Below are 25,103 nucleotides of genomic sequence, written 5' to 3' on the forward strand. Positions count from 1 at the left end.
TGTTTTAATTGTATGCATACAATACATATGTATTATAATCTTGTACTGTGTTTCACAAGAAGCATGAGTTGATATTTGCATGGAATTTTTTGTAAGTGATAAGATTTATATTCTCCCTTGGGTATTAAGAGTCTCTGTTTGGAGTTGCCAGCAAGGGATGTGGGTGAATTTGTGTGCAGGTGTTTATTGCAGCTACAGAATGAGGCCTTGATTTAATGTTCAGTAGTGACCCTATAATTCTTCACAGAGCACAGTAACTCAGCTTTTGTACCAATAGTTGCAATATTAGAAAAGGATCATTTTTGCACTCATCTGGAAACTTATACTCAGGTCAGACCATTGGGTGTTTAACTCTGAAGTAATTATGTAATAGCTTTGAAGAACAGGGGCTTGTCAGATCCTTGCCAACTCTCCCAGAGGTCCTGACCTTGCACCAGTTCTCAGGTGTGCTGTGCCTAAACTGGATAAAAATGCTGTTCGTGTCCATCCCAGTGTTTTCAACTGGGCCACCCAAACCAGATTTCTGCTTAGAACCAGTCCTGCTGCCCTCGGGAAGCCACAACCACACTGGTGAAATATGGAGTCTTGGATTGGGGCAGGAAAAGGATGGAGTCTTTTCCCTCAGGTGTAAAAAAGCCATTGGTTACTAAGAATGGAGGACAGGTGAACGCAGCAAAAATAAAAGTACAAGGAAAGCTTTCCTTCAGACCAGTGGGTGCTTCTGTAATGGAAGACAATTACATGTAAATCTTGAGTATTTGTAAACCTACCCCCCAGCCCTCAGGACACAGATGAAATAACCACATTTTGTCCAGTTATTCCTGCAAGGTATTTTGCGTTTTTTCCAAGCACTTCTCCATTTTGCTCTGGAGAAGGCCAGAGTAACAGCAATATATTTATGTATGCTGCTGAAATGAAAAGAGGAAAGTGACTAATTCATGCTTAAAGCCACCTTTCAGAAAAGCTAGTGTATCATTTTTGGTGTACATCTAAATTGGAAACTACCTACAGAGAAAATGGCATTGCAGAAAGTACACCCTGAAGACATTTGTTATTGCAGAGTTTGTTAAATTATAGCCTTTCATTAGATTATTACTTGAAGTTCAATTAACATTTTAAATGTATGTTTGGAGACCAGCAAATGGGGCCTCAGCAGACAGGTGGTCTGGGTACAGAACACATTCCCTGCCACCAGCATCACCATGGCAAAGCAAAGCCTGGAGGAGAAGCTGTTCTTTTCCATAAAAAGCCACAAACATTTTGTGAAAGCTTCTTCCATGTGGCTTCACAGGCTTAAAGCACTGCACTTCAGCAGCAGTTATGGTTTCATGGACATCTCAGTTGGAAAGAAAATTTCAATCAGATAGACAGTCCCACATCTGCCTTTTGTTCAGGCTACACAGAGGCTGCTTTTCCTTCCATTAAGGAATCTCTAGTCCAGACATAATTTATTTATTCACCTGGAATTGAAAGGCAAATACAGTAACAGAAAAAAATTATTTTAAAGAATAGTTTTTGCCATGCAGATGTATCTGAAGATGGAGGAATACATGAAATCTAGTGGTTCAGTGAACTTGATTTGCGTTAGAATGGAAGTGAACTGTTTGAAGTTGCCTGTAATGTTTTTTCCTCAACCCAGAACAGTGTTTTAAATAAAGGGAATCAGTTTAGCTTTCTAGTAAATACCTTCAGCCAGCATTTTCAGAAGGGATTTGTCAACTGGTGACTGCCCTTGAAAGAGATTTGAAAGGCAAGTAGACGTGGCACCTAATGGAAATACGACACCTCTCACAGTTGAGTTACTGAATAAAAAGTAAGTAATGAACACAAATAAGAAAAAATAATGCTGTGAGGGACAGAACTCCTTATGCTGCCAGACCCCAGCAAAGTAACTGCTACAGACATGGGGATTTCCAGAATTGTGGGCACAGAGAAAATCCACATTAACAGCTTCTGAAGAATCTCAGGCATGGGCATCCCTTGGCACTGAGAAATATATTTTGCAAAAATATTATCAAAAAAATACTCAGCTGCAGAACCAACCCCATCCCTGCCAAAGTGCTGAGCAGTCTCACTGAGTATCCTCCTTCCCTCTTTTAGCAGTTGCAGGGTGAAAGTCACTCACCCCATGGCAGAGGTTGCCATGCTGATGTGTAAAATATGACAGTGGTTCTGTAGGTACAGAACTGAAGTAGGGCTCCACGTAGTGGTGTGTAGCAGCTCTTGGCAAATGCTTATCTGTTAATGGCAACCTGTGTGTGCATAATGTATTAGTGCACAGCACCTGTTTATGAGCAGATTGGTGTTTAAGCAGGGTATTGCACAAGGGAGAGACTTTCAGGCTGAATGAAAGCATTCCTCTCCATTACAGGCAGCTTGTTTATCACTAGCACCAGTGTTTCTTGAAAGTGGGAAACAACCCCCAAATACTCAGAATATTTAAAATAGCCTAATTGCATGGTGATTGCCAGATTTGTAGCAAGTGGGTGGGTGGGATTGGTCTCTCACAGCAAGCTTCAGTTGCTCTCACAACCTGCTTTCAAAGAGTTGCTTAGGGAAGGGGGAAGGAAAGAAAGAGTATAAAATCAGCTGCTGAGGAGTGTCTGCAGGATCTGGAAGCTGCTGTGTGCCTCCCACCCTGCATGCCCTCAGATGGGCTCGGTTGGTGCCTCACAGGGGTGTCAGTACCACCCAGGTGGCTTCTCCCAACACACTGTTCTGCTCCCTTCATCACACTCAAAACCACCCCAAGCCTTTGTTGCTATCACATCTGTGGTTTTTAAGGATTTTGTTAGTTCTGTCTGTTCTGGCAGAAACTCTCAGAACTGTCACGAGAGTTGCTGTCCTGTGGACAGCCTGGACAAAGGGCTCTGGCCATGGGTCTGTTCAAACCTAGGGCAGCTTCAGGGTCTTCCTTCTGGTCCCTTCACACCTCCTGCAGTATTACACCTATGTGACATCACCTCCTAGCAGATCTCTGGTAACTGAAAACTGTCCAGGAAATTGCAGTTTGTATGATTATTTTCATTAAGTTTTTGTGTATAGCAAACACTAAATCTAAATATCAGAGTATATGTCTAACCATCATTTTCCAACAGAGAAGGGGTTTTGAAATAATCAGTTTTGTTTCAAATAGCCAGAAATACATTTTGGATAAGCACATTAAGAGGCTTATCCAAACTTTTAAAACTGACCTAAAACTGGACTCCAGATTTCATGGGAATGAGGATTTCCTTTCTAGTATTTCCATATAATTGAGTCAGAAGTTGATTAATACATTAGCAGTTCTAAATACAACCTGCCAGATTCTAGGAATACTATGTGGGATCAAAAAGGAATAAAATGATTTTTAAAAGCCAATTCAATTTCAAGTTTTGATTTCCTTTCTTTGAAGTTATTGCTTTGTTTAAAAAATGAAAACTGTATGTCCCTCTGTTGGAACTTTATTAGTGCTTTGGCTGCATTACAGGAGATTATAACGGGACAGTGTTTTGACTGATGTGACATCGACTGACTTGACCTGTTTGAGGAGCTGCTATTAAACCCACACAAGAACACTCTGAGCTGTGTTTGAGTTTGTTGAGAGCCTCCTTTGAAAATCTTGTCTAATGGTGCAGGAATTTTTCTCACAGCACTGCACATCCTCTGCCCCCGACAAAAACCAACTTTTATCTGTATCCTTCCATTCTCAGCTGAGCTGTGCATCAAACAATAAGTTCTGCAGCTCTTACAAACAGAGACCTGGCTCCAGATCGATTCCAGGCACTGCCACAGGTGCCCATGTGCTCCCCTGCTGTTGGCTTGTTTGTGGGTTTGGACTTCCTGTGCTGTCACACCAGAGGAGTGCCAGGTCTGAGAGGCAGTGGGCTCAGGTAGGGAAGGATGCAGGTGTCAGTGCTGGGCATCACAGTCACTGCTGCTAGGACAGGAAATGTAGGCACTTCAGACAGCCCCATGCAGGGGGAAATGCTGAGGTGAATATAAAGGCATAGAAGATGTTGGCTTTCTACAGTCTCTGCTGGAATCTGCAGTGCCTTCCTCTCACAGACCTATCTTCTGCTCACCCTCAACTTTCCTCCACAAAACAGACTTTTCTCCCCTTTTTCTCCATGTTATCAGCTCAGGAGTTCTTCAGGATATGGGGGAGCAGGGTTCAGTTTCCCCCCTTGGATCAAGGCATCCAAATCTGTACATCCTGGCTCCCACCTTCCAATGGAAACTGCCCCAGTCTGATCTTAGTTGGCATCTTTTCTACTTTATCTGTTGAAGTTCTGAGTATTAAGCAATACTGTATTTATGTTAAATACAGAAATAATCCTAGGACTGCTCTGATCTGTGGCTTCCCAGTGATCACAGCCACCAGGGATTGTTGTGTGCTGTGCCCAGCTCTCTCCCTTTGGGCTGAAGAGCTCCCCATGTCAGGAGAGCTGTCCTGGGGAGGGATGGCTGCCAGCTCTGTGCTCTCCCCTCCCAGAGAGCAGCCCCAGAGTGTTTCTTGGCTTGCTGACCCGAGAGGAGAGAGCCTTCATCATGGGAAGCAAAGGAGAGAATGAGAGGTGTAACTGCACTCTGGCTGAGAGTTCACACGCAGCTGCTGGAATAGCACCCTCTCCTTTCCCACAGAGGAAAGAGGAAATCAGAGCTACTCCAGGATTTTTAAGGGGTCTGGGGTTGTGATCTGTGTGCTTTGGGGATGGCCCACTGGAGTGTTTCACTCTGACCCCAGTGTGCAGGGACCAGGCTGCTCTTCTGCTCCTGCTGCGCTGAGGGAGGAGGGGCAGTTACCTGTGGGTGATTTTTTAAACAATAATGATTACAACGGAAGGATTCCTGAGGCTTTGTTGTTCTTGATGAGCCTGCCAAGCAGCAGGTATGACTTGACCTATCCTTTTAGCCTTCTGGCTGTGTCTCCCCATTTGCTCAGCATCCCTGTGTGCATGTTCAGGAAGGCATTTGATGCTGATTGGAACTAATTCACCATCACAGTGGGGGGAATTCACTTACATTGCTCTGTGCTAACAGCTATAAGCAGTGATAATTAATAGCTCCTAATTGCTTAATCAGTGTAAAGTTTTAGACTATGTCATATGTGAAGGTTTTTATTTTGTGTGGATGACTAAACCCCCAATTAATGCATCGAGTCACACAGCCTTACCAGCGCTGTCTGCTCCAGACAGAGAAAAATAACCAGTGTCTTCATTACCCCCCTCAGGTCCCTTTCTGTAGTCATTACTGTGGCCTGAAGACATTTTTCTGTAGCAGCTGCAGTAACGTTACAGTGAGCTCCCTATCAGCTCAGAGCTGTCAGCAGCAGATATGAATCCAGCAGCCCGAGCCCGTTCGGTGCTGCTGACATGCTCTTCTTGACTTTCCATTTATTCCTTTACCCCTGGTGGCCAATCTCCCTTAAAATCAAAACTGTCTGCCACCAGTGTATCTGGCAATACTCTGTGATTTTGCAGCTCTCAACAGACACCCGGTCCCTGTGCACACACGAGGCTTGTCTCCATCCCACATTACTCAAGGTAATGCATCCCTCTTTGGTATTCAGTTTTTGTTTTCTTTAGTGCTGGTTAAGTTTTATCTCTGCTCCCTCTCCCCGCTTCCCATCACACTGTTCCTGTATCTCTTTCCGTGCCTGTCTTTCAGGGCCTATCTCTTGGATTGTTTTCATTTCCCAGACCTGTTTCCCAGGCCAGTTTCTTTTCAGCTGCTTGTCCCCGAGTCCCTCTCCATTTGTGTTTGTCTCTTTTCTTATCTGCTGAGGAAGATGAGGGGGAGATAGAGGTGTTGACTGGCAGAACTGGAACTCCCTGTTGGAAGTGATCGTGAGCAGGAGTTTGCTTCCACCCTTACAGAGCTCCAGGCTGGTGGGATTGTGTCAGATTAGGCCATCCTTTAAAACTTATTTCTAGTTCTATTTCTCTCTCAATAATGTCTGCCTTATTCTATAACATTTCTAAGTCAGCATTTCTTATCTCAAGGTTTACATACAGATACATACTGTGTAAGTCTTCTGTCAAACTTTGAGAATTCTCTACAAATTCATTTCTCGCAGGGTTGGACTCTAGGGGAGGGATGGATGGATGGATGGATGGATGGATGGATGGATGGATGGATGGATGGATGGATGGATGGATGGATGGATGGATCCATCCACAACAGATGCTGTACTTTTCCACAGTGTAGGTGCTTGTTTATGAACCCTACATGAATTTTCACTGTAAAGGGATCCCATTAATATTTGTGCAGGGTGTCTCCACTGGGCATGGAGACTCAGGGGAGAAGCAAAAATACAGAAAGGACACAGAAAAGTCAGTTTCTTACAATAAAAGTAACAATACCAATGCAGGTACAGCTTGTTAAAGAAATGCCTGAATTTTATGGAACTAATCCTATGTTGGAAAACTATTTGGTGATAGATCTTTAGGTGAATTCATCTGACATGACTGAAAGCATATAGTTTGTTAGCAGTGGAGAAATTGACCCTCAGATTTCTGCATCCCATAATGCTTCTACAGAGGAAGAGAAAATGAGCACTAGATATTTCCATAACACATTTTCTTCTTTTACAGAAAGTTTTATTTTTTCTTGCAGCATATGTCTCTCCTGCCATTAGGGAAGGAAATCCTGGGAAGTGTGAGGCTCTCTTAGGTAATTAACTTTCAAATCAATAGGAGAGATCTGAAGGCTACCACAGGGCGGGTTGGAAATGCAAAATTATTTTTACCTAACAAAGAAGTGTGAATGAATGAATGAATGAACATGGGAGAATAGGAATAGTCAGACAAGGACAGGGAAAGCATTATGACCTGATAAAGGCAGAACAATCCATCACAACAATAGTATCTTTAATTCTCCTTAATGCTGTGTTGCGGTGTTTGAATTACAGTTGGGTTTTGTTATCTATGCACACACAGAACTAAGGAGTTTAGCTGCCTAGAAAAACAACACACAGGCCTATAAAAACCTTCTGACTCACCTAAACCATGCAAAGAACCGCCTGGGACTCTTACCACAGAGTATACCTGGAATTTCTTGGACTTCAGGGCTGCTTATATCTAGAAACATCTCTATGGCATCTCTAGCATTTTTGCAGGAGTGAATTTTTTTAGGGAAAGGATGAGTTTATAAGCAGCTTACAGAAGCTAATAAATTATTTATAGCTGTTTTGATAATTAATCAACTATTTTAGATTGTTAGGCAAGTAAACAGGCTGCCTAAATCTATGGCTTGTAACCATCTAAGCCATTTTATTTTGTCTGTGTTTATTTGCACTTCAGTATCAGTGTGTTGCAGGTATCCCAACACTGAATGATGATTTACAACCAGATAGAAACCATCTGTAAATGTAAGCTTTGTGCAAAGTGAGACATTTCTTCTCTTATTTCTGCTTTCCTTCTCCTACTGAGAGGGGTCTGCTCAAGGCAGCTGGCATAGCTGATGGGGAAGAAGCAGGGTTTCTTCTCTGAATGACACTGAGCTTAGAGCTGAGAGGAGCACTTCATTTTTCTTGTCTCGTCAGTAACTTAATCCTTTGTGGTTTTACTGTTTCTGAAATAATAAAGTGAGTCTGGAGTCAAAGGAAAGCCCTTCTCAATTCTCAGGAAAACGCAAGGATGAAATAACCTTGGTCTTTCCCAAGCTAGTGAGCAAACATTTTCTGCTGGTGACTTTCCCTGGCTGGGAAAGCAGAAGCAATTCCCACAAATAAAACTCTATCCTGAAAATGACAGGGAAGGTGCTCTGCCCAGAGTCCATAATTCAGATCTGGGAAGATCTTAGCCAAGGGCCAAGATAATTAACCAAGGGAAGACAGCCCAGGAGACAAAACATTGGTTTTCTGTGTGCAATTTGCCAAAGCAAAATTAATTCTCGTGTTCCAGTGGGAATCTGCCTTTTCTTAACCTAGATTTCATTACAAAACCTGTGAAAATTATGGAAGCCTCCAAACTGGCACTGTGTATTCAAAACAATGCTACTGTTCAGGAGCAGAAATGTACTCCAGTGTCCCAGTTGTAATGGGGAGGAGACTTTTGTAGGTTCTTTCTTTCCTTATCTTGCTTGGAAAAGGAAAACATGTGCCTTCACTAATGTGGAGAATCAAGTGAAAGGGCCAAGGTTGTGCCCTGCAGAGAGGTTTTTTTGGCCAAATTCTTTTAGCCCTTTCTGCTGTGTGTTTAGAATATTTTAGACACAAGGAATAACAGGAATGATTTATGCCACAAATTGTTTCATAGTTTTTTTCTTTTCAAATCTGTTGCCTCACAGTGTAAAAATCTTAAGAAATATATACAGGAAGATCTGTGAGTAGTAGTGTAATTCCTCCAAGGGCCTTGTCAACCTTAGGGCCAATACATTTGTTATCATTTAAGCCTGACATACAGATCTCATTGTGAGACCTGCTCCTCACATGAGTGCTTGTTATGCTCCTGAGTGCATATGTTGACTTCCACAGGACTATTTCTGTCTTAATTTTGCAGGGCTGGTCTTTAATGGGTTTCAATCTGTCCCTATTACAGGACAGATTTTCCCTTAGTGGGGAAAACCCGGTGAAATACAGAAGGATGTGAGGGTGGAATCTGGACCAGTTCATACTGAGAGCAAGGAAAGTTATTTTTTCTCTTTAAACAACCAAGCCAATATAGATACCCTATTTGGAGGAAGTTTGGTTTTTAATTCTCAGTATATTTGACCTTCAAAAGGACACAAAACAATGCAATTCAGAGGTGTGCTGCCTACAAGCTCAGCTCCTGGTTGTGTCTGTACAGCTGAGAAAAGTGAAAACAATGAAACAGACACTTTTGAGTTCCCAGTGAGAAAAAAGGAAACTGGCAGCCTTTTCTTGCTTTATTGTTAAATATCTCTATTTAAATGCAAATCATCATCTGACACTGCCAAACAAAGTCATGTACCAGCAGCAGGCATGCAAGTTAAAAAAATTTTTAAATGATGTTTTGAAGATGCTGAATTGCTTTTATTTCCAGGAGGAACAGAGGTGGCTGAATAAATTTTTGGCTGCATAGCGAGGATCAGCTCAGCACCTAGGAGCTTCAGATATGAAGATTTATATTTTAAATACAGCTTTTACAGTGGTGTGGGCAGGCTCTCTAGTTAAGGATCACTTGGAGGGATGCTGAAGTTATCCCACAGCAGTATTACAGTGGAAAGCCCAGTGTTTACAGAATGTTTTGGAGGGGGGTGGGATCCAGGGACAAAAAGGGGCAGGAACAACCAAATTGCTGCCTCACTGTGCCTCAGGAATGTGTATTTATAAGTGACCTGTGCTTTATGGTGCTGGATGCAGGGCCTCCAGCTTCCTCCCTGAGCTCCACATCTCTGAGCCAAGAGAGGCATGAGGCTGGACCTCAGGGAAGGACTGGGACAGAGGAGAGTCTTGCAGGAGGAGCCTGGGTTGTGGGTGGGTTGTGGCTCCTGAGCTGCCCCAGCTCAGGTTCCCTGAGTGAGCATCCAGCCTGTTCCTCCTGCTGATCAGGAGTAGCTAGTTAATAAAGCCCACCTCCAGGGGAGCATTTCTATTCAGTTCAGCAAGTCCCAAAATCAGCTAACAACCTGTACCTTATCAAGCCTCATCTGCTAAAATTCTTCTTTTAATTTGCTGTTTACCTCACCATTTTAAACTTTCATTCTTATAAATCAGTGTGGATATATTTGCTTTCTGTGCAGGGTTCCAGTAGTCTCTTAATAATCATAATAATTGTTATTACTGATTAAAGTTGCATTATTCATGCCAGATGGAGTGCCTTCCCTGTCAGCCACAATGAGTTTGCATTTATGTAGTTATAGTACATTTGTGATCTAAATAAACAGATGGTAGAAGGTGACAGAGAATTATGTGCTGGTGCAACAATCTTTCCCAAGTATAACTGCTTTAAATGAGCATGAATGCAACAAGGAGCTGGTAGTCTTAACAAGGTAGTTGGCATTCAGTGTGGTAATTACCAGGCAGCACCATCAATAGTGCCAGGAATGCCAAGAGAGGAATGCTGGCTTTGAAAGATTAGTGACAGAGAGTCTGGCTTTGCATGACCATCAGTGTGGGCTCTGTAACATCTCACAGGTGTGAGCATGCTGCTGTTAGAGGAGAAGTGTTTGTTTTTTAGGGTGATCCAACCTTAGCTGAGAAACATTTTGCACTTTCTCCAGCGCCGTCTCCCATCAGGGCACGTGGCAAGTATTTGATTTAGTGTAATGGAGCAGTGTTAGCAGCAGCAGCTGTTAATACACGATTGAAAGGATTGAACCTGGATCAGGTTCAAAGGGGAAATTCACTTAACAGAATCTCAGCAGTACTCAGCGATGTATAAAAGTTTAATCAAACGCAAGGTTGGGTTCCTGCGATCAAAAGCGCAGTGATAAGGACTGTGCATAGTCTTCCAAGATTTACATTGGGTGTCTTGGCTCATCCCATCAGAGAGCTGATGAAGGGCTTTGTGAAGGGCTGGCTTGCCCACCCCTCAGGTACTGCCACACCTGGGAGTGTGCCTGGGCTTTGGCCATGTCCAGATGACAGCCGTGGAATGGGGTCTCCCTTCCCTCTCAGCCCAGACTGCTGTGGGGCTGTCCAAGTGCTCTCTCCAGTGGTGCTGAAGTGCAGCCAGAGGAGAACATTGCAACTCTTCTCCTTGCTTGCCCTTCCCTCTCACATGGGTCAGCATTTTGCCATGACGCGGACACGTGAACTGAACTCCCACCCGATCTAAGTGGATTTCAATTACTAATTACTAGGTAGTTTATAAAAACCTACCATTGCTAAGGCTTCTTCTTACAGCTGTATTTTACAGTGAAAGCACCTGTTCTTTTTCTTCAGGGACTAAACCTGTCAGTGTAGGCACACGGTTTGTGGTGATTGGGAGTGGGGCTGGGCCCAGCCCCATCCCCAATGAGCTACAGCTGTGCAGGACAGGTGAATGACATTGAAGATAATGAGACACGTGGCACTGCCCAACCACCAAAGGGAGCAGAGGGCACACAGGGGCAGGGCATCAGCGTGAGGGGATAAAAGGCTGGGCTGAAGAACAAGAAGGGCAGATGCTTGCAGCCTTCTGAGGTGCCATGGTGTTACTGTGTGTGGGCAGGTGCCTGAAGCCTTCTGAAGTGGTGAGTGTTATTCTGTATGGTTTGGGGCTTTCTGAAATTGTGTGGTGACACTCTGTATTGTGATTGTCTCAACTGTAACATATCAGCATGAGGAAAGCTGATGCAGAGCATCATATCCAAGGTCTGAAGGAACATGAGGCTCCTTCTCAAGTACAACTAAAGGCAACTAAAGGACCAGCAGCCAGAAAACAGAAGGTTCTGTGAGCTTTGCTGTCACTGGGGTTCAAGGGGTTGCACAGAGCACATTTCCCTCACCATAATGTTGGACATGCAGACCATGCAGGTTTGTGGGAAGAGGGGTGGCTTTTAACCAAAGGCATTGAGTGGAATGTCCCATTGCTTGTAGGCACACAGCTTGTGGTGGTTGGGAGTGGGGCTGGGCCCAGCCTCATCCTTAATGAGCTACAGCTGTGCAGGACAGGTGAATGACATTGAAGGTAAGGAGCCATGGAGTGCCCAGGGGCACTGCCCAACCACCAAAGGGAGCAGAGGGCACACAGGGGCAGAGCATCAGCGTGAGGGGATAAAAGGCTGGGCTGAAGAACAAGAAGGGCAGATGCTGAAACCTTCTGAGGTGCCATGGTGTTACTGTGTGTGGGCAGGTGCCTGAAGCCTTCTGAAGTGGTGAGGTGTTTCTGTGTATGGTTTGGGGCTTTCTGAAATTGTGTGGTGATACTCTGTGTATTGTGGCTGTCTCAACTGTGGCATGTGCTGTGACAATTGTTCAGATGAGATTGAACAGGAGGTAAGTAACTGTATAGCCTTTCCAGCACAGCCATCTCTCCTTCTGTGAAGGAATCAGCAGGTCTTACACAGGCTGTGGGAAAGCAATAGTGATAGCACTGAGTGATGACATTGTTCCTCAGTCCTCCAGACTTGCTCATACTTATTTTTGTTTTTAAATGTCGTGGTCATTATGCATAGAGAAAAGTATTTAGAGTATAAAGCATTTAGATTAGTACCTGTATTTCATGTACATTTGATACCAGATCTGGTTATTTAGTTGGGCTTTTTTTACAGGCACTGTTTCGACCTTGCTGAATTATAAAAACCTTCCAAAGACAAGGTGGACGTCTGTCTCTTGCAGTTGCTGGATGTTAAAGGAATGAAAGGGAAGCACATTTCCAATCTCTCTCTTTCTGTCTGTCCTGCAGGTGGTCGTTGCCACAAGTCCTGCACAGGACGGTGCTGGGGACCCACAGAGAATCACTGCCAGACTTGTAAGTGTGTAAGAGTGAGAAACAAAGGACTGGAAAACAATGCAGCAGAGATCCTACTTGTTTTCTTTCAGTTGTGAGGGGATACTATAAATTCTGGATTCGGTATAACTGTAATATATACAAGAGGTTTTTTTTTCCGGTATGTTTTTATCAATAGATGATTGCTTTTTTTTTTTTTCTACCCATGTGAATGATATTTTTATTTTCCCTCCTTGGGCTTTCTAAAACTCCTTATGCTAACTTGAATTTTCTTTTCACTACTTGGTGGCAACACGGAGCATGGCTCTTGAGAATATTGATGGCAGATTTGGAGATCTTTAATGACCACCTGATGCTGCAGAGTTCCTGTTGCCAAAATACTCTGTTAATTTCAATGGTAGCCTTGGAATATTAGTTATCTTGCAGAACTGTTTTCTTTATAGTAACTTGAGAATATATTTGAGTTGTACTGAAAGAGAGAATAATAGGATTTTTGGTGAAGGAAGTGGTAAGTGAAGGGTCATTCACTATGTTTTTCAGTCCTTGTGAATTTAGAGAGCGTGAAAATTAGTTTCTTCCTTCCTGAAGGAGCTTTCAGCTCCTTCACATAGGCACAAAGGAGCCAGAAGTACAGTCACAATATTAGCAGATAATAATAAAAGAGGAGAAAATGGAGGGCTGCTTTTTCTACAAGTTTTTTTTTTCCTTTTTCCTGCTTACAAGAGGGTGAAAACCAGTTGCCTTTACTGGAATCATTCTTTGTGGGACATGAAGTGGTTGCTGGGAGCTCCCCCACAGCACACTTCCCCAGCTTGTGCTTGTTTCCTCGGCTCAGTGGTAAATGGGAGGAAGGACTGTGACAAGTGAGCCACTCCCAGGTGAACACCCCAGCTAAGCTCTGAGCTGAGGAGAGTCAGCCCAGAGTCATCTGCCTCTTTCCTGGGACTTGGTGAGAACAGTGCAGAGATGCTGCTTTTTGGTAGAGTTTTTTGATTTTTGAGTTTGTTTGTTTTGGGGTTTTTTTGACTACTTGGAGTGAGATGATGGAGTTAGAACTGGCAGACAGCTTGAGGTGAATGTCTGATGAGTCTGAGCAGGAAATCCAAGCTGCCCTGCTGCCCCAGGGGACAGAGCCACGTACCTGCAGAGGCACTGCCACCCTGCCAGGAGCTGCTTTCCCTTTAGAAGCACCAGCTGATTCTGCTGGAGAAGCTGCTCACGGTTACAGCTCTGCTAAAGTTAACCTGTTCTTGTGTCACTGCTTCATATTGTGCTTTATCTGCAGGCATGGCTAAAAACCCTCAGGCCATACTGTAGGACTAAGGTACAGTGATGAAGAGCAGATTCTTCTTCATCTGAATTGAGCTGGGACATCTTCCCCTGCTGGCAGTCTTTGTGAGGGCTCTGGGGAAGTCAGTGCTCCTTACCAGGAAAAGAAGTAGATTTTGAGTTGTGTGCTGAAGTAGATAATGGAAAGGGACTTAAACCCTAGCTTACCACCTTACTTTATATCATGGTTAGAATTAACTAATGGGGTTTTTTTCTGTCCTAATGAGAAGCTTGTTTGTCTGTTAAAACTGGTAACTTTGTAAGAAACTGCATAACCCATCCAAACCAGTAGATTTATTCAGACTTTCTGGGGTTATCTTAGCCAAGAATAGTTTAAAATAGTTCTTGGCAGTTGTGTTCTGTAAGGAGCCCATGATGCTGGTTCAGGCTGTGTCTCCAGCCTCGTGGCAAGTCCAGCTGTGTACCTGCAGAGATCCATGTGGCAGGATCAGCTCCCATGGTCTCAGCCTCCACAAAGCACTGCTCTCAGATAAGGGAACTGATTGGTGGATTAATGTGGAATTACCAGGGAGAGAAGAGCTTATCTGCAGGGCTGGGAAGGCAGGAGCTCAGCAGGGCTGCACAGAAGGCTGGCTCCAGGAGTGACAGCTCCGTCCCTCCACAGTGGCTACCCTTGCAAATCCAAACAGTGGGGACAGGCTAAGGCACAACCTTTTAACATGGGGTTAAAATAATAAACTAGGACAAGCTATAACCCATCCAAGTGTCAGGGAGATAGATGGATCACACTCTACCTGAGTAGCTACTCCACATCCTCTCACCTCTCTCCTTCAAGCCCACTCTGATGGTCAGGGACAGGAATTAGTTTTACATCACAGACTTCTTTGCCTCCATGGCCTCGCTGCACATTGGACAAGCAGCAGGATTGAAGGAAGAGGCTGGTAAAGGGCATTTCTTCATTGGATTTTTGCACAATGTGTTTCCTTCAAACTGGGTGAAACCAAGAGGGAAAATTTGTGTAGGGGCTCAAAACATAAAAATGCAAGTGGGACTATGCTTTTGCTGCCTTCATGTATAACTTTAAAAGACGTGCCTGACTTTAGGGCTCACAAATGTTTTTAAATACAAGCTGTGTTGTGCATATTGGGTCTACCTTAACCCTGTCACCTTGGGGGATGCACTTCTTTCCAACACATGTAGGAAAATACTCCAGCGGTGCTACATCCAGTGCCAAACCATTTTGATCCTAGAAACAACTCAGAGCTTCATTTTGATAATTTCTTGTTATTTTCTTTTTTTTTTTCTTTCTTTTTGAGGATTGAAGCAAAATATTTTAATGAGTCCCCCTCCCAAGATAAGATTGAAATTATTTTCCTGGGAAAGGATAAAAAATGAAAGATCTTAATCCGTGTCTTTCATTTCAAATTACATATGGAAAAAAAACCAAATCCCTTTGTTTTTTTCATGAATATCATCTACCTAGCTGCTTTTGTTGCCTTCCAGCAATGTCTTTGTTGCTAACTCTGTCTGAAACACCACCTGCATCTAACTCTGTTCTAATGTCTCTCTAAATGTGAGAAGAAAATTCATGTATTTAAGAAGACAATTAATAGGAAGTTTAAGCCAAGCTGTTCTGTTAGGAGATAGAGAAGATAAAACTCCAGGGTACTGTTATACACAGTTAGCAATCCTTTTTACTTTTATAATTAAAATATTAGTAGATGCTAATAGGAAGAATTTGAAATTGAGATGATATAACTTGTTTCAGTGTCTGGAAAGGCTTATGTGAAAATACTTAAAGACTATTTTTCAAATTGTATTGGGCACACACTGAATAGAATGTAAACCACTTTAAATAAAATAATAACAAATGCCTTTGGAAGTCACCAATCAAATTTGAAAATCTATGGTTAAGTTGTTAGAATTTTTGCTGTTCATGTCTATTAGCAATTCAGTGCAGAAATTAAAACTTTCACAATTCAATACTTTATTAAAGTGACAGATTATGCACTTTTCCCCAGAGGAACGTAACTGAAAAGGCAACAATCTAAATTAGAATATAGACCCTATTATGGGCATTCAAAAAGACAAATATAACCTATAAATCAAACCTGAAACATTTAGCAAGTGTCAAGTGCACCTTGACTCTGTGTACGGGAGTGTGGTCAGAGCACAACTGTATTTCTGCTGTCCTTGTGCAGCTGGTGTTGCTGAGAAGGTGCCAAATTAGAGCAGCAAAAGGCAAGCAGGAGCCTGGTGGGGCACACAGAAAGAGCTGAACCAGCAGCTGGGATCAATCAGGGAAACCCACATTTCTGCTTGGAGCCAGCATCTTTAATTAAAAGCCTTGTACTGCTCTAATAACTTTGCATGTTGGGAACGCTTTCATTGATTTCAGTTACTTCCCATTTTTTCCTTCATGGATTGATATTGTCCTGACACAATTAAAGATGAGGGGAAAATATAAAGGAGACTGATAATTTGCACATGTACATGAGGTGATCATTTCATCACAGTTTATTGCTGTGAAATGCTGGTAGAAGTTGACAGTCTCACCCAGAATCCATCTTAATGCAAAACATATTTTTCAGGACTGGTGTTTGTCCTTTGGTCCTGGCCCTGACTGTGACAGTTCTGTGTAGTTGAACCTTCCAAATTGCTGGGATCACACACAGGATCTGTAGGAATCCAGGCAGGTAGTTGTACTGACCCTCAAAAGGTCTGCTTTGAAGCTTGGGGTCTCAGCTGGGATTAGCGAGGCCCTCACTGTTGTGTTGGCTGAAGATATGAGTACCTGGCACCTGAAATGCCAAATAGTTTGACATTTTGGGCAATATTTATAATTCACTCTTTCAGATGGGTCTTGAGTTACAGCTATAAAATCAATTGATTGTATTTGGGGGGGGGGGGGGGAAACTTGTTATCTTTTTAAACCAGTGCAGCTATGTATATTTTCTGTGGGGTTACCCCCTGAGAATGAAGCTGAACTGGTGAGTGGTGTTTATCGGCATCCGAACAATCAGATTGTTTCAGGCCTTTAGACAGTACACAGAATTGCCTTGTGGGAAAGATGATTATTTTCTGGGAAAAACCTTCCTTAAAGTGTCTTAAATATGAGTCCTTAAAGATCCAGAGCCTGCCAAGCTCATTAATGTCTTGATGTGTGTGGTGCCACTGAAGACACCTAGCAGGTTCTCCACAGAGCTGGGCCTTCACTAGCAGCTATAATGCAAATATGGCATAGAGTGAAGCAGGAGATAGATATAATATGTTCTGGCCTCTTCCTGGAACAACACATTGGCATTTCTGTTGGCATTGTTTGTTTTCCCTGAAGAATAAACATCTGGGGAAGAACAGTGACAAACTTTTGCTGTAATTATTAATTTTGCTTCAGGAAAACCCACAGTGTTCCCTACCCTGAGCAGTGTGGTAGAGACCCTCCTTGAGCTGGTGTCTAACCAGCAGCAAAATATGCTTTTTGAAGGCATCCAGTTCAAGTATTGTGCTGAAGAAAGAGAGGGCTGTGTTCCTCCAGATCAGCCCTGGTGTGAATGGCCCATCCCAAGACCGAACCCCAAACCTTGGTGTTATCAGCACCATGCTCCAGCCAACTGAGCTGTTCCTCCATGAGGAACCAGTGGCTCCATGGGCAGGGTGGGCATCGTGGCCCACACCCAGCAGCAGCTGGTTCTGGGGTCAATAAATCAGAGGTGGATTAGGTGGCTCACATTGATTACCCACACAGAAGGGCTTTACATCAAAACTTCCTGAGGTTTAAGTAAAATGTCCAATAGCTGTGGGGCACAGCAGGGAATGCATTTAACAATGGGCTCCATGCATGGCCTTGAGCATGAAGAACTGGCTGTGGCCATGTCAAAACACGAGGTGCCATGGGAAGGGGCAGGCAGAGCCTTTGGGTGGTGGCCCTTGGCTCCAGGACCAGCTGCTCCCCTGGCAGTGGCACAGGTGAGCAGAGGGTTTGGGTTGTAGGGTGAACTGAACAGCCTCTGTGCCCTCCACTGAGAATTGGGGTCTCCTTTATGTCAGGATAAGGCTGGGCTTTGCCTCTCTGTGAGGCTGACAGTGCCCAGTCCAGGGCAAATCCTGAGCTGGTGGAAAACAAGATGTACTCACAGACTAGGGAAGGAATTTGTTCGTTTTCATGAGCCAAGACTGTCACCACAGTGTGCTGGTGGCATACAACCACAGGTGCCATTGTTTCACATCTGTCTTAATGTTTATCAATACTGTCACTTAAATAAACAAATCTTTTTAATGTTCCTTTCAGGCAGTGTTGACAGTAAGTACCTTCACAGAATTTCCCAAATTTCTCAAATTAGATTGCACAAGCCACAAAAGCCTTTTCTTTCTCTCTGGGGGTTTTCCTCTGTTATCACTAAGATGAAAATGCTCTAAAAGTGTATTGTTCTGTAGATTATAAAGAATCACTTCTCTTGAGTTATTTACATTTTTATGTCCTAAATAAATACTGTATGTAGCAAGAACCTTCAGCATTACCTTAAGTATTTCTGGCAAGTAGTGAAGAGATTTTTGGATCAGAATGTACTTATAAAGGTGTTACTTATACATTAAAATAGTAGAATTGAGCAGAAAGTTGGATGGAATTTTGTTTTCTCTTTCTTCCTGAAAGTGTTTAATAGAGAAATAATTAAATGCTTTTAAAAACTAGATGTTGAAGGTTAATTGCAGAAGTGTATCATCCCAGCTTTTATCAAAAGACAGCTGACAGCACGGTAGGCAGTGGTGGCTGGTGTAGTTTGGATAATACAAATTTCTTTTTCCATAAAATAAAGGTAAAGGTTACAGCTGAGTGAGGGAGGCGAGGCAGATGGGCCACTGGGTGACCATTCTTTGCACAAGGTTAAGCCCCCAGTGGTGTGGAACAACAACCCAGATGGTAGAACTTGTTGCTTCATTCTGTGAATGAAGGCAGAATTGTGTTAGAAACAGCAAGTGGTGTTTCCAAACGTGTTCCAAGGTTGCAGTCTGTTCTGTTCCCATTTGCCAAAGGGATTGCCATCAAGGGCACCATTTGGCTGTGACATTGGTGGTCTCACATGAATTTCACTCGTTTACTCTGTGTTGATGTTCTTGGTGGGGAAAACTCTTATGCAACTGGTGGGCTCTTTTTGGGGGGCGGGGGAGAGGGTGTCATATCCTGTTTAAAAAAACTAATGATTTGAGAGTAACATTCCCCATGAATTTTCAAAGGTAAGAGGGCACACTAAAAACTCCTTCTCCACAGTCCTTGAGCAACATCTGTGCTCCTAAAGAGGGGATTGTGTAGGCATTCTGGATAGAGATACTGTGCAGATACTCTGGATACAGGTGTCCTGCAAATGGTCTGGACACAGATGTGCAGATGTTCTGGAATACAATCCTGCAGACATTCTGCATCAAGGGAAATACAGGTTGGATAGCAGGAAAAAGTTTTTTACAGAAAAGTTGATAAAGTTCTGGAATGGCCTGCCCAGGGAGGTGGTGTAGTCGCCATGCCTGGATGTGGCGCTGGGTGCCGTGGTTTCGTTGAGGTGTTGGGGCATGGGTTGGACTCGAGCTTGGAGGTCTCTTCCAACCTTGTGATTCTGTGAATTCTGGAATACAAGTGTCCCGCAGGCATTCTGGATGAAGGTGTCCTGGAGATGTTCTGGGTCCAAGTGTCCTGCAGGCATTCTGGATGTGGGTGTCCTACAAGTGTTCTAGATCTGAGCACCGGCACCACCGAGGCGTTTCCCTCCCTTCCTGGGGATTTTCCCAGCACGCTGTGGTTGTTTTGCTCGGTCAGAGAGCTCCGTGCCTGGCCCCGTGTGTGACGCTGTCCCTTCTCCTGCCCGTGCAGTGACCAAGACCGTGTGTGCAGAGCAGTGTGACGGACGCTGCTACGGGCCCTACGTCAGCGACTGCTGCCACCGCGAGTGCGCCGGGGGCTGCTACGGACCCAAGGACACCGACTGCTTCGTACGTGGCATTTTTCTTATTCTTCTTCCTCATTCTTCCTGCCAGTCACTCATGGATTAATGCTTTAATCCATTAAATTCACAGTTTCCTCCCTTCTAACGTACTGCATGCACACTCGCAGATTCACGATGCAAATTTTAGCATTTAGGATTTTTTGTGTTCTATTAACATCATTTATCTATTTAATATTACTCATTAACAGATCTATGAGATTTGTAAATACAGATTGGGAACCATTAATATGCTTATCTCTGTGATTTTTATCTTTTTCTTTTCCAAAATTAGCTTTCAGAGGTGACAGCAGATTTTTACAAGTATTTGTTGTTATATTTGAACATGGATTTTATTAGTGCTCTGCTTGCTTTTCATATGAATGTCAAGAATACTATTTAGATTCTCTGTGCAAGGCATTCCCTTTTTCTGCCAGACTTAATTTAAATTCAGTATTTTTACTGGACATGCTTCCTCATAGAGATGGAAGGATATTCCATGAGATTCCTAAAACACTCTCCCTCAAATGCATGTTACTCCATGTGTGCTTCAGATGGAAAGAAGAAATGGCTTTTTCTTTAAAGAAATAGATAATCTAAATAGTCAGACCTTTAGAAAATGTGCCTTGCTTCTAATGCATTATTTCTAAGAGTTTTAGCAGCCTTAGAAGCCAAAACTGGTCTCAAAAAATGTGTAGCTCCTCACACTGGGTCGATGAGACAAGTTTTGCTAATGGTTTCGGGGAAAGAAAACCTAGGTCTAAAGAAGCCTAGACTTAAAACCTGCACAGAGAAGTGAGTTTTCAAAGCTACCCATGTGTTCAAAGAGACAAATAGCTGTGAAGTTGACTGCCAGGTGTGGTTGGGAGGAAGGAATGGAAAATTGTATATATTTTGAAACTGTGAGTATGTAACTCATCATGAACTGGCAAAAATGAGTCTTTCCTTGGCTGGCCCTGACTGCTTGATAGTGATAGGTTTTGTGCTTCAAAACAACACTCTAAATGCTGTTCTTTGGCTGCTGATGAAATGCTTGGTGGCTTGACAGCCACCAAGAGGATTTACTAATGCTGTTCTCAGTGGCTTTTCACGAGTAGATGCTCAGCACATATGGTGTGGGTGATCCAACAGTGCCTGGAAGTTCTCTGTTGGCTTTGAACTAGAGAGACAAGAAAATACCACTCTTTCTTGTGTCATGTACAATATAAATAGGTAAAGGGAAGAGAAAAAATGCAGTCATTGTTCCCAAATGAGCATTGAGGAACATCCTCGGAGCTGATGTGTTGATGTTTTTGAGGGTTAAGGACTGTTACTGATAAATAAAACTTTACAAAAGGAAGGCCTTGTAAAATCATGGCTCAGGCCTGCTACTTCTGCTAAGTAGAAGAGGACTATGGGAAAGTGAGTCAGCTGAATTAGGGGTAGAAAAACAAGTTATATAATTACATGCTCACATTGTGGTACATAGTGGTTGGTTTGATTTGTTATGATTTAAAACTATGCAGCTGATAAAGGCCTAACTGCTTAAAAAGGCCTGGTTTTTGCAATAAGGAGCTCTCCTTTGCACCTGCCTGGGGACTCTGCATCACTCGGGACCCTCACCCACAAAGCACAAGTTATTGGCAGCATAACTTGGTACTGCTGCAGCCCTAAAGTTAGACTTTCTGAATTGTGGCAGCTGTGGAAATACACATGCTAAAAATCAACTGCTATGTTTTTTCTGGTACAGCAGAGAGGCATCCAGGGTTTATTCTCATTCTCTTCTGGCCCCAGAGCAATGTAAAAGAAATTCAGCAGGGGTCTGGCAATTTTCAGGCCTAGTCATTACTTGCTTAGACGCAGTGGGTGAAAAGTATAACCCTTTAGGCCATAGACAACTGTGCTTAGCTTTCAGCTGAGACACATAACTTTGTTTTTTCCCTGTGTATTTCCTGTGCTTTTATTCACAAATTAGCAGCATTTAGCACAAAGTGCTAGAAATTTGCATATATTATCGAAGCAGTTACAAATGTATATAAAACATTTCAGTCATAAATTAAAAGTTTCCAGATCTTCTAGATGAATTTTTCCCGAGAATTGCCATGTCTCCAAGGAGTATTGGTGTGCTTTACTTTATGCATTTGCTCAACTGTTATCAGAGAATTGTCATGTACATGATGGAGTACCTTTGAAGTCAACATGTAAGAAATGGGTTGAGGAAATAAACTAAATTAGTATTTATTAATAAGCAAAAGTACAGCTTATGAAGCATTACAAATCCTTTAGAGCATTATGGCATTTTGCAACAGCATCCTGTTCTAAATACGGTTTTAATATCTGTAGATAAAATTCATCCATCCTCCTCCATCTGCTGCCATGCACTCATTTGCATATTCAGTTCTAAAAGCAAGACAGTAATCATCATCTGACACAAATACAAGCAAACATGCTAAAGCAAAGTTTTACTGATGTTTTTATCTCAGATTCAAACTGGGTCTAGAACTTGAAATGCATAGGGGGGCCTGGCTGATTGCCTAGTGGAACCTGAAAAGTGACACCTAACTATTCCTTGGGTGCACTTGCCTTCCAGTTCTGAGTAAAGTGTTTATTTTTATAAGGGGGAATAAAAATCTGTTTCTATGAAAAAAATTGGCAGGTTTTATAATAGGCATTTTAAAGGAACAGGCAAGGCAGGATCAGCAGTTTTGCTTAGCACATACTCCATGCAGGACAGTGCTTTGATCACAGATCTCCCTGCTCATGCCTTTCAGCAGCAAATTTTGCCCTTGGATAGATTATTAGCCTCTCCTTTCTGAAATCCTCTGGCATGGCAGGTCCCAAGGTCCTGCAGGTCCTGATCCAAATGGAGATAAGGACTGCTAACAAAATCAGAAGGGAGGAATCTTTTTCTCTTTTCTCTCAGTCCCAGCCCAGGAGGCAAGGGCCAGGATGCATATATTATTGTTATACTTGTTGACTCTTTAAAGACACAGCACCATCTGTATTTTAACAAAGAAAAATGGAAAAGGACTAGAAGGATTCACTCCTAGACTAACACTTCTAAAGCAGCCTGGATTACAGGTTAGTGGAGAGGCAATACCCAGCAACAGTGGCTGCTCAAACTGCTAGAGGGATCTGAGCCAGGCTGCATCTTTTATATTCATACAAATTTTTCATTCATGGTATGCTCTGTGAAAATTACTCCAACAGTTTTCTTATAATCTGTAGTTAAAACCGTAGACATGATGTGTGCTGATAAGGAATGTCAAAATCCGTGGGGCTTTCTACTCCTAATTACCAACCTTGCATGGTCAATTGTTTTCCCTGCATCCCATTACTTTTGTTATCCACACACTCTCCTCTTCATTTGTCAGGGCCCTGTCCTCTGTCAGCTGTGTGTGGCAGAGCCTGAATGCTAAGTGGGACAAAGTCCTATTTTCCTCTCTCAGCGTGTGAAGCAACTGACCTTGTTAAACTTGCCACTTAGGGAAATGGCCCCCTCCTGTGCTAGTTTAAAAGAAGTTCTTATCCCTCTTGCCTCCTAATTGGGAATTGCAGTTTTCAGCTGGATGATGTACTCATGCTGTAAGAAATATAAAGGGTTGGACCTCCAAAAAAGTCATTAGCATTTGCTTAGAGGATGATAAATAGCTGCTCACTCTTGGCAGTTTTAGAATGTCCTATCAAGTTGAGAATTAGTTGATTGTGAGTAGTTATGAAACAAATTACAGCGTTGTTTTGGTTTTGTAAGAAGTGTTGTAACAGGCAACTGTTGCTAATTAAAGGGGCTCACCCAACTCCCTAATTAAAAAAGTCACATATTTGCCAAGATCCTAGCAGAAATCCAAGTAGCCAAAATGAATGTTAGAGAGCTCTGTATCCTGTTTCTCAGTCACAGCAAGTCTGAACAATCAAGGCCATCTTTTACACCAAAATCTTTAAGCAGCTGTATGTATGATTTAATTACTTTTTTTTCCTCCGTTGTTTTGCAGGCCTGTATGAATTTCAATGACAGTGGTGCTTGTGTCACGCAGTGCCCCCAGACCTTTGTGTACAACCCCACCACCTTCCAGCTGGAGCACAACCACAACGCCAAGTACACCTACGGGGCTTTCTGCGTCAAGAAGTGCCCGCGTGAGTGCTGTGTTACCTGCCCTGCTCTCTGCTGCTCTCGTGGGGAGCTGCAGTTGCGTTTCAGGAGCCTTAAAACAGGGAGAGAATGAGAGCTGAGTGCAGAGCACAATCCCTCCAATCACTCCACAGCCTGTAATAACTCACTTAGGTGATAACTAAAGGCAGTGACATTCTGTGCTGCTGGCAGTTCCTGAGGATCCTAGAGTGATTTTCCTAAAGAAAGGTGGTTTCTGTTTTCCTGGTCAACTGCTTGTTGCATTCATGCTTTAGATCAGTATTTGCAAGTTCCAAAATAGTGGAAATAAATAGTTAAAATAGTGGGATTGTAAAAGGGTATGAATTTTTTGTTTCAGAAAAATAACAGTCTACTACCCACACCTGGAACCAAATGCTTTCATGATACTGATGCCCCTAACTTGGGGTAACAATGATTTGACACAGTTACCCTGAGCAGTTCTGTCCCAATGAGGAATAAACTTGTAATACTGACAGGAATGCAGTCTAAAAACTCCAGAGTAAAATTAGAGGGGAAGAGAGAGTTAAAAAAAGAGGAATCCCATGCATGTAAAACCCACATGCTTCTCAGATATCAGCCAGATGATAAGTAACAGAAAAAATTATAGGGTCATCACTTATACAGTCTGGTTTAATTGGAAAGAATACTAAAGGAGATCGTATTCTTACTCTCCCTTTCATTCCATAAAGGTTTACAGTTGTGCATTAATTATTTTGTCCATAAATTATGTGTAAGAAGGATGGGTGATCTATATTAAATGGAGCCATAATTCAGCCCAACTCCAAATTCCCAATTTTGAATCTCTGTGGAGGATTGACAGCAGCCAGGGGCTGTGACCACCAGGGCCTAGTTCTGCCTGTAATAGGGGTGGGTTTGTTGAATCAAGATTGGTTTAAGAACCTCATATCATGCACTACGGGGGATATAATTATTTGCCCAAATACTTCATTGAACACTTACCTTTCTTTTTTCCCCTTTCTTATCAGTATTAAGCATTTAGTTAAGTAGAGTCAGTCTATATTCCCTTTGGCTCATGTTTTACAGGGAAAAAAATTGAAATATTTGTCATTGTCCTGTGCACTGTTTTATCCCAGATTTACTTTGTGTGCATTAAAAAGACAGGACAGACCACCTTGCTTTATTTCTCTCCCATTAGTGTAACTTCTTTTTCTGTGCAAATAATAATAATAATATTAAAGTTAAATCGGGGGACAAAGAGGGATCCAGCCTAACAAAAATGGATTTTTAATAAGTCTCTGATAATGTGCCTGTTTTGCCTATACACTTCTGAAAACACAGAACTTTGAATACTAACGTCATTGGGAAAGTGCTGAGGTAGCAATAGTTCAAAAACACACCGAGCTTTTATTCACTTGCTTCCAATATCTCCTTTTT

General features: G+C 42.7%; 1 protein-coding gene across 5 annotated transcripts in view; it reads left to right on the forward strand.

Moving 5' to 3' along the window:
• Nucleotides 1-25,103, forward strand: part of ERBB4 (erb-b2 receptor tyrosine kinase 4) — a 578,878-nt gene that overhangs the window by 391,038 nt on the left and 162,737 nt on the right. For all 5 annotated transcript variants that reach the window (XM_064433627.1, XM_064433628.1, XM_064433629.1 and 2 more), the window contains exons 5-7: nucleotides 12,276-12,341; nucleotides 19,471-19,589; nucleotides 23,551-23,692. In XM_064433627.1, coding sequence (XP_064289697.1) covers nucleotides 12,276-12,341; nucleotides 19,471-19,589; nucleotides 23,551-23,692 — 327 coding nt within the window. The remainder of the gene's footprint in view (nucleotides 1-12,275; nucleotides 12,342-19,470; nucleotides 19,590-23,550; nucleotides 23,693-25,103) is intronic.

Source organism: Passer domesticus, chromosome 10, assembly GCF_036417665.1.
Source record: "Passer domesticus isolate bPasDom1 chromosome 10, bPasDom1.hap1, whole genome shotgun sequence".
Lineage (NCBI taxonomy): Eukaryota > Metazoa > Chordata > Aves > Passeriformes > Passeridae > Passer > Passer domesticus.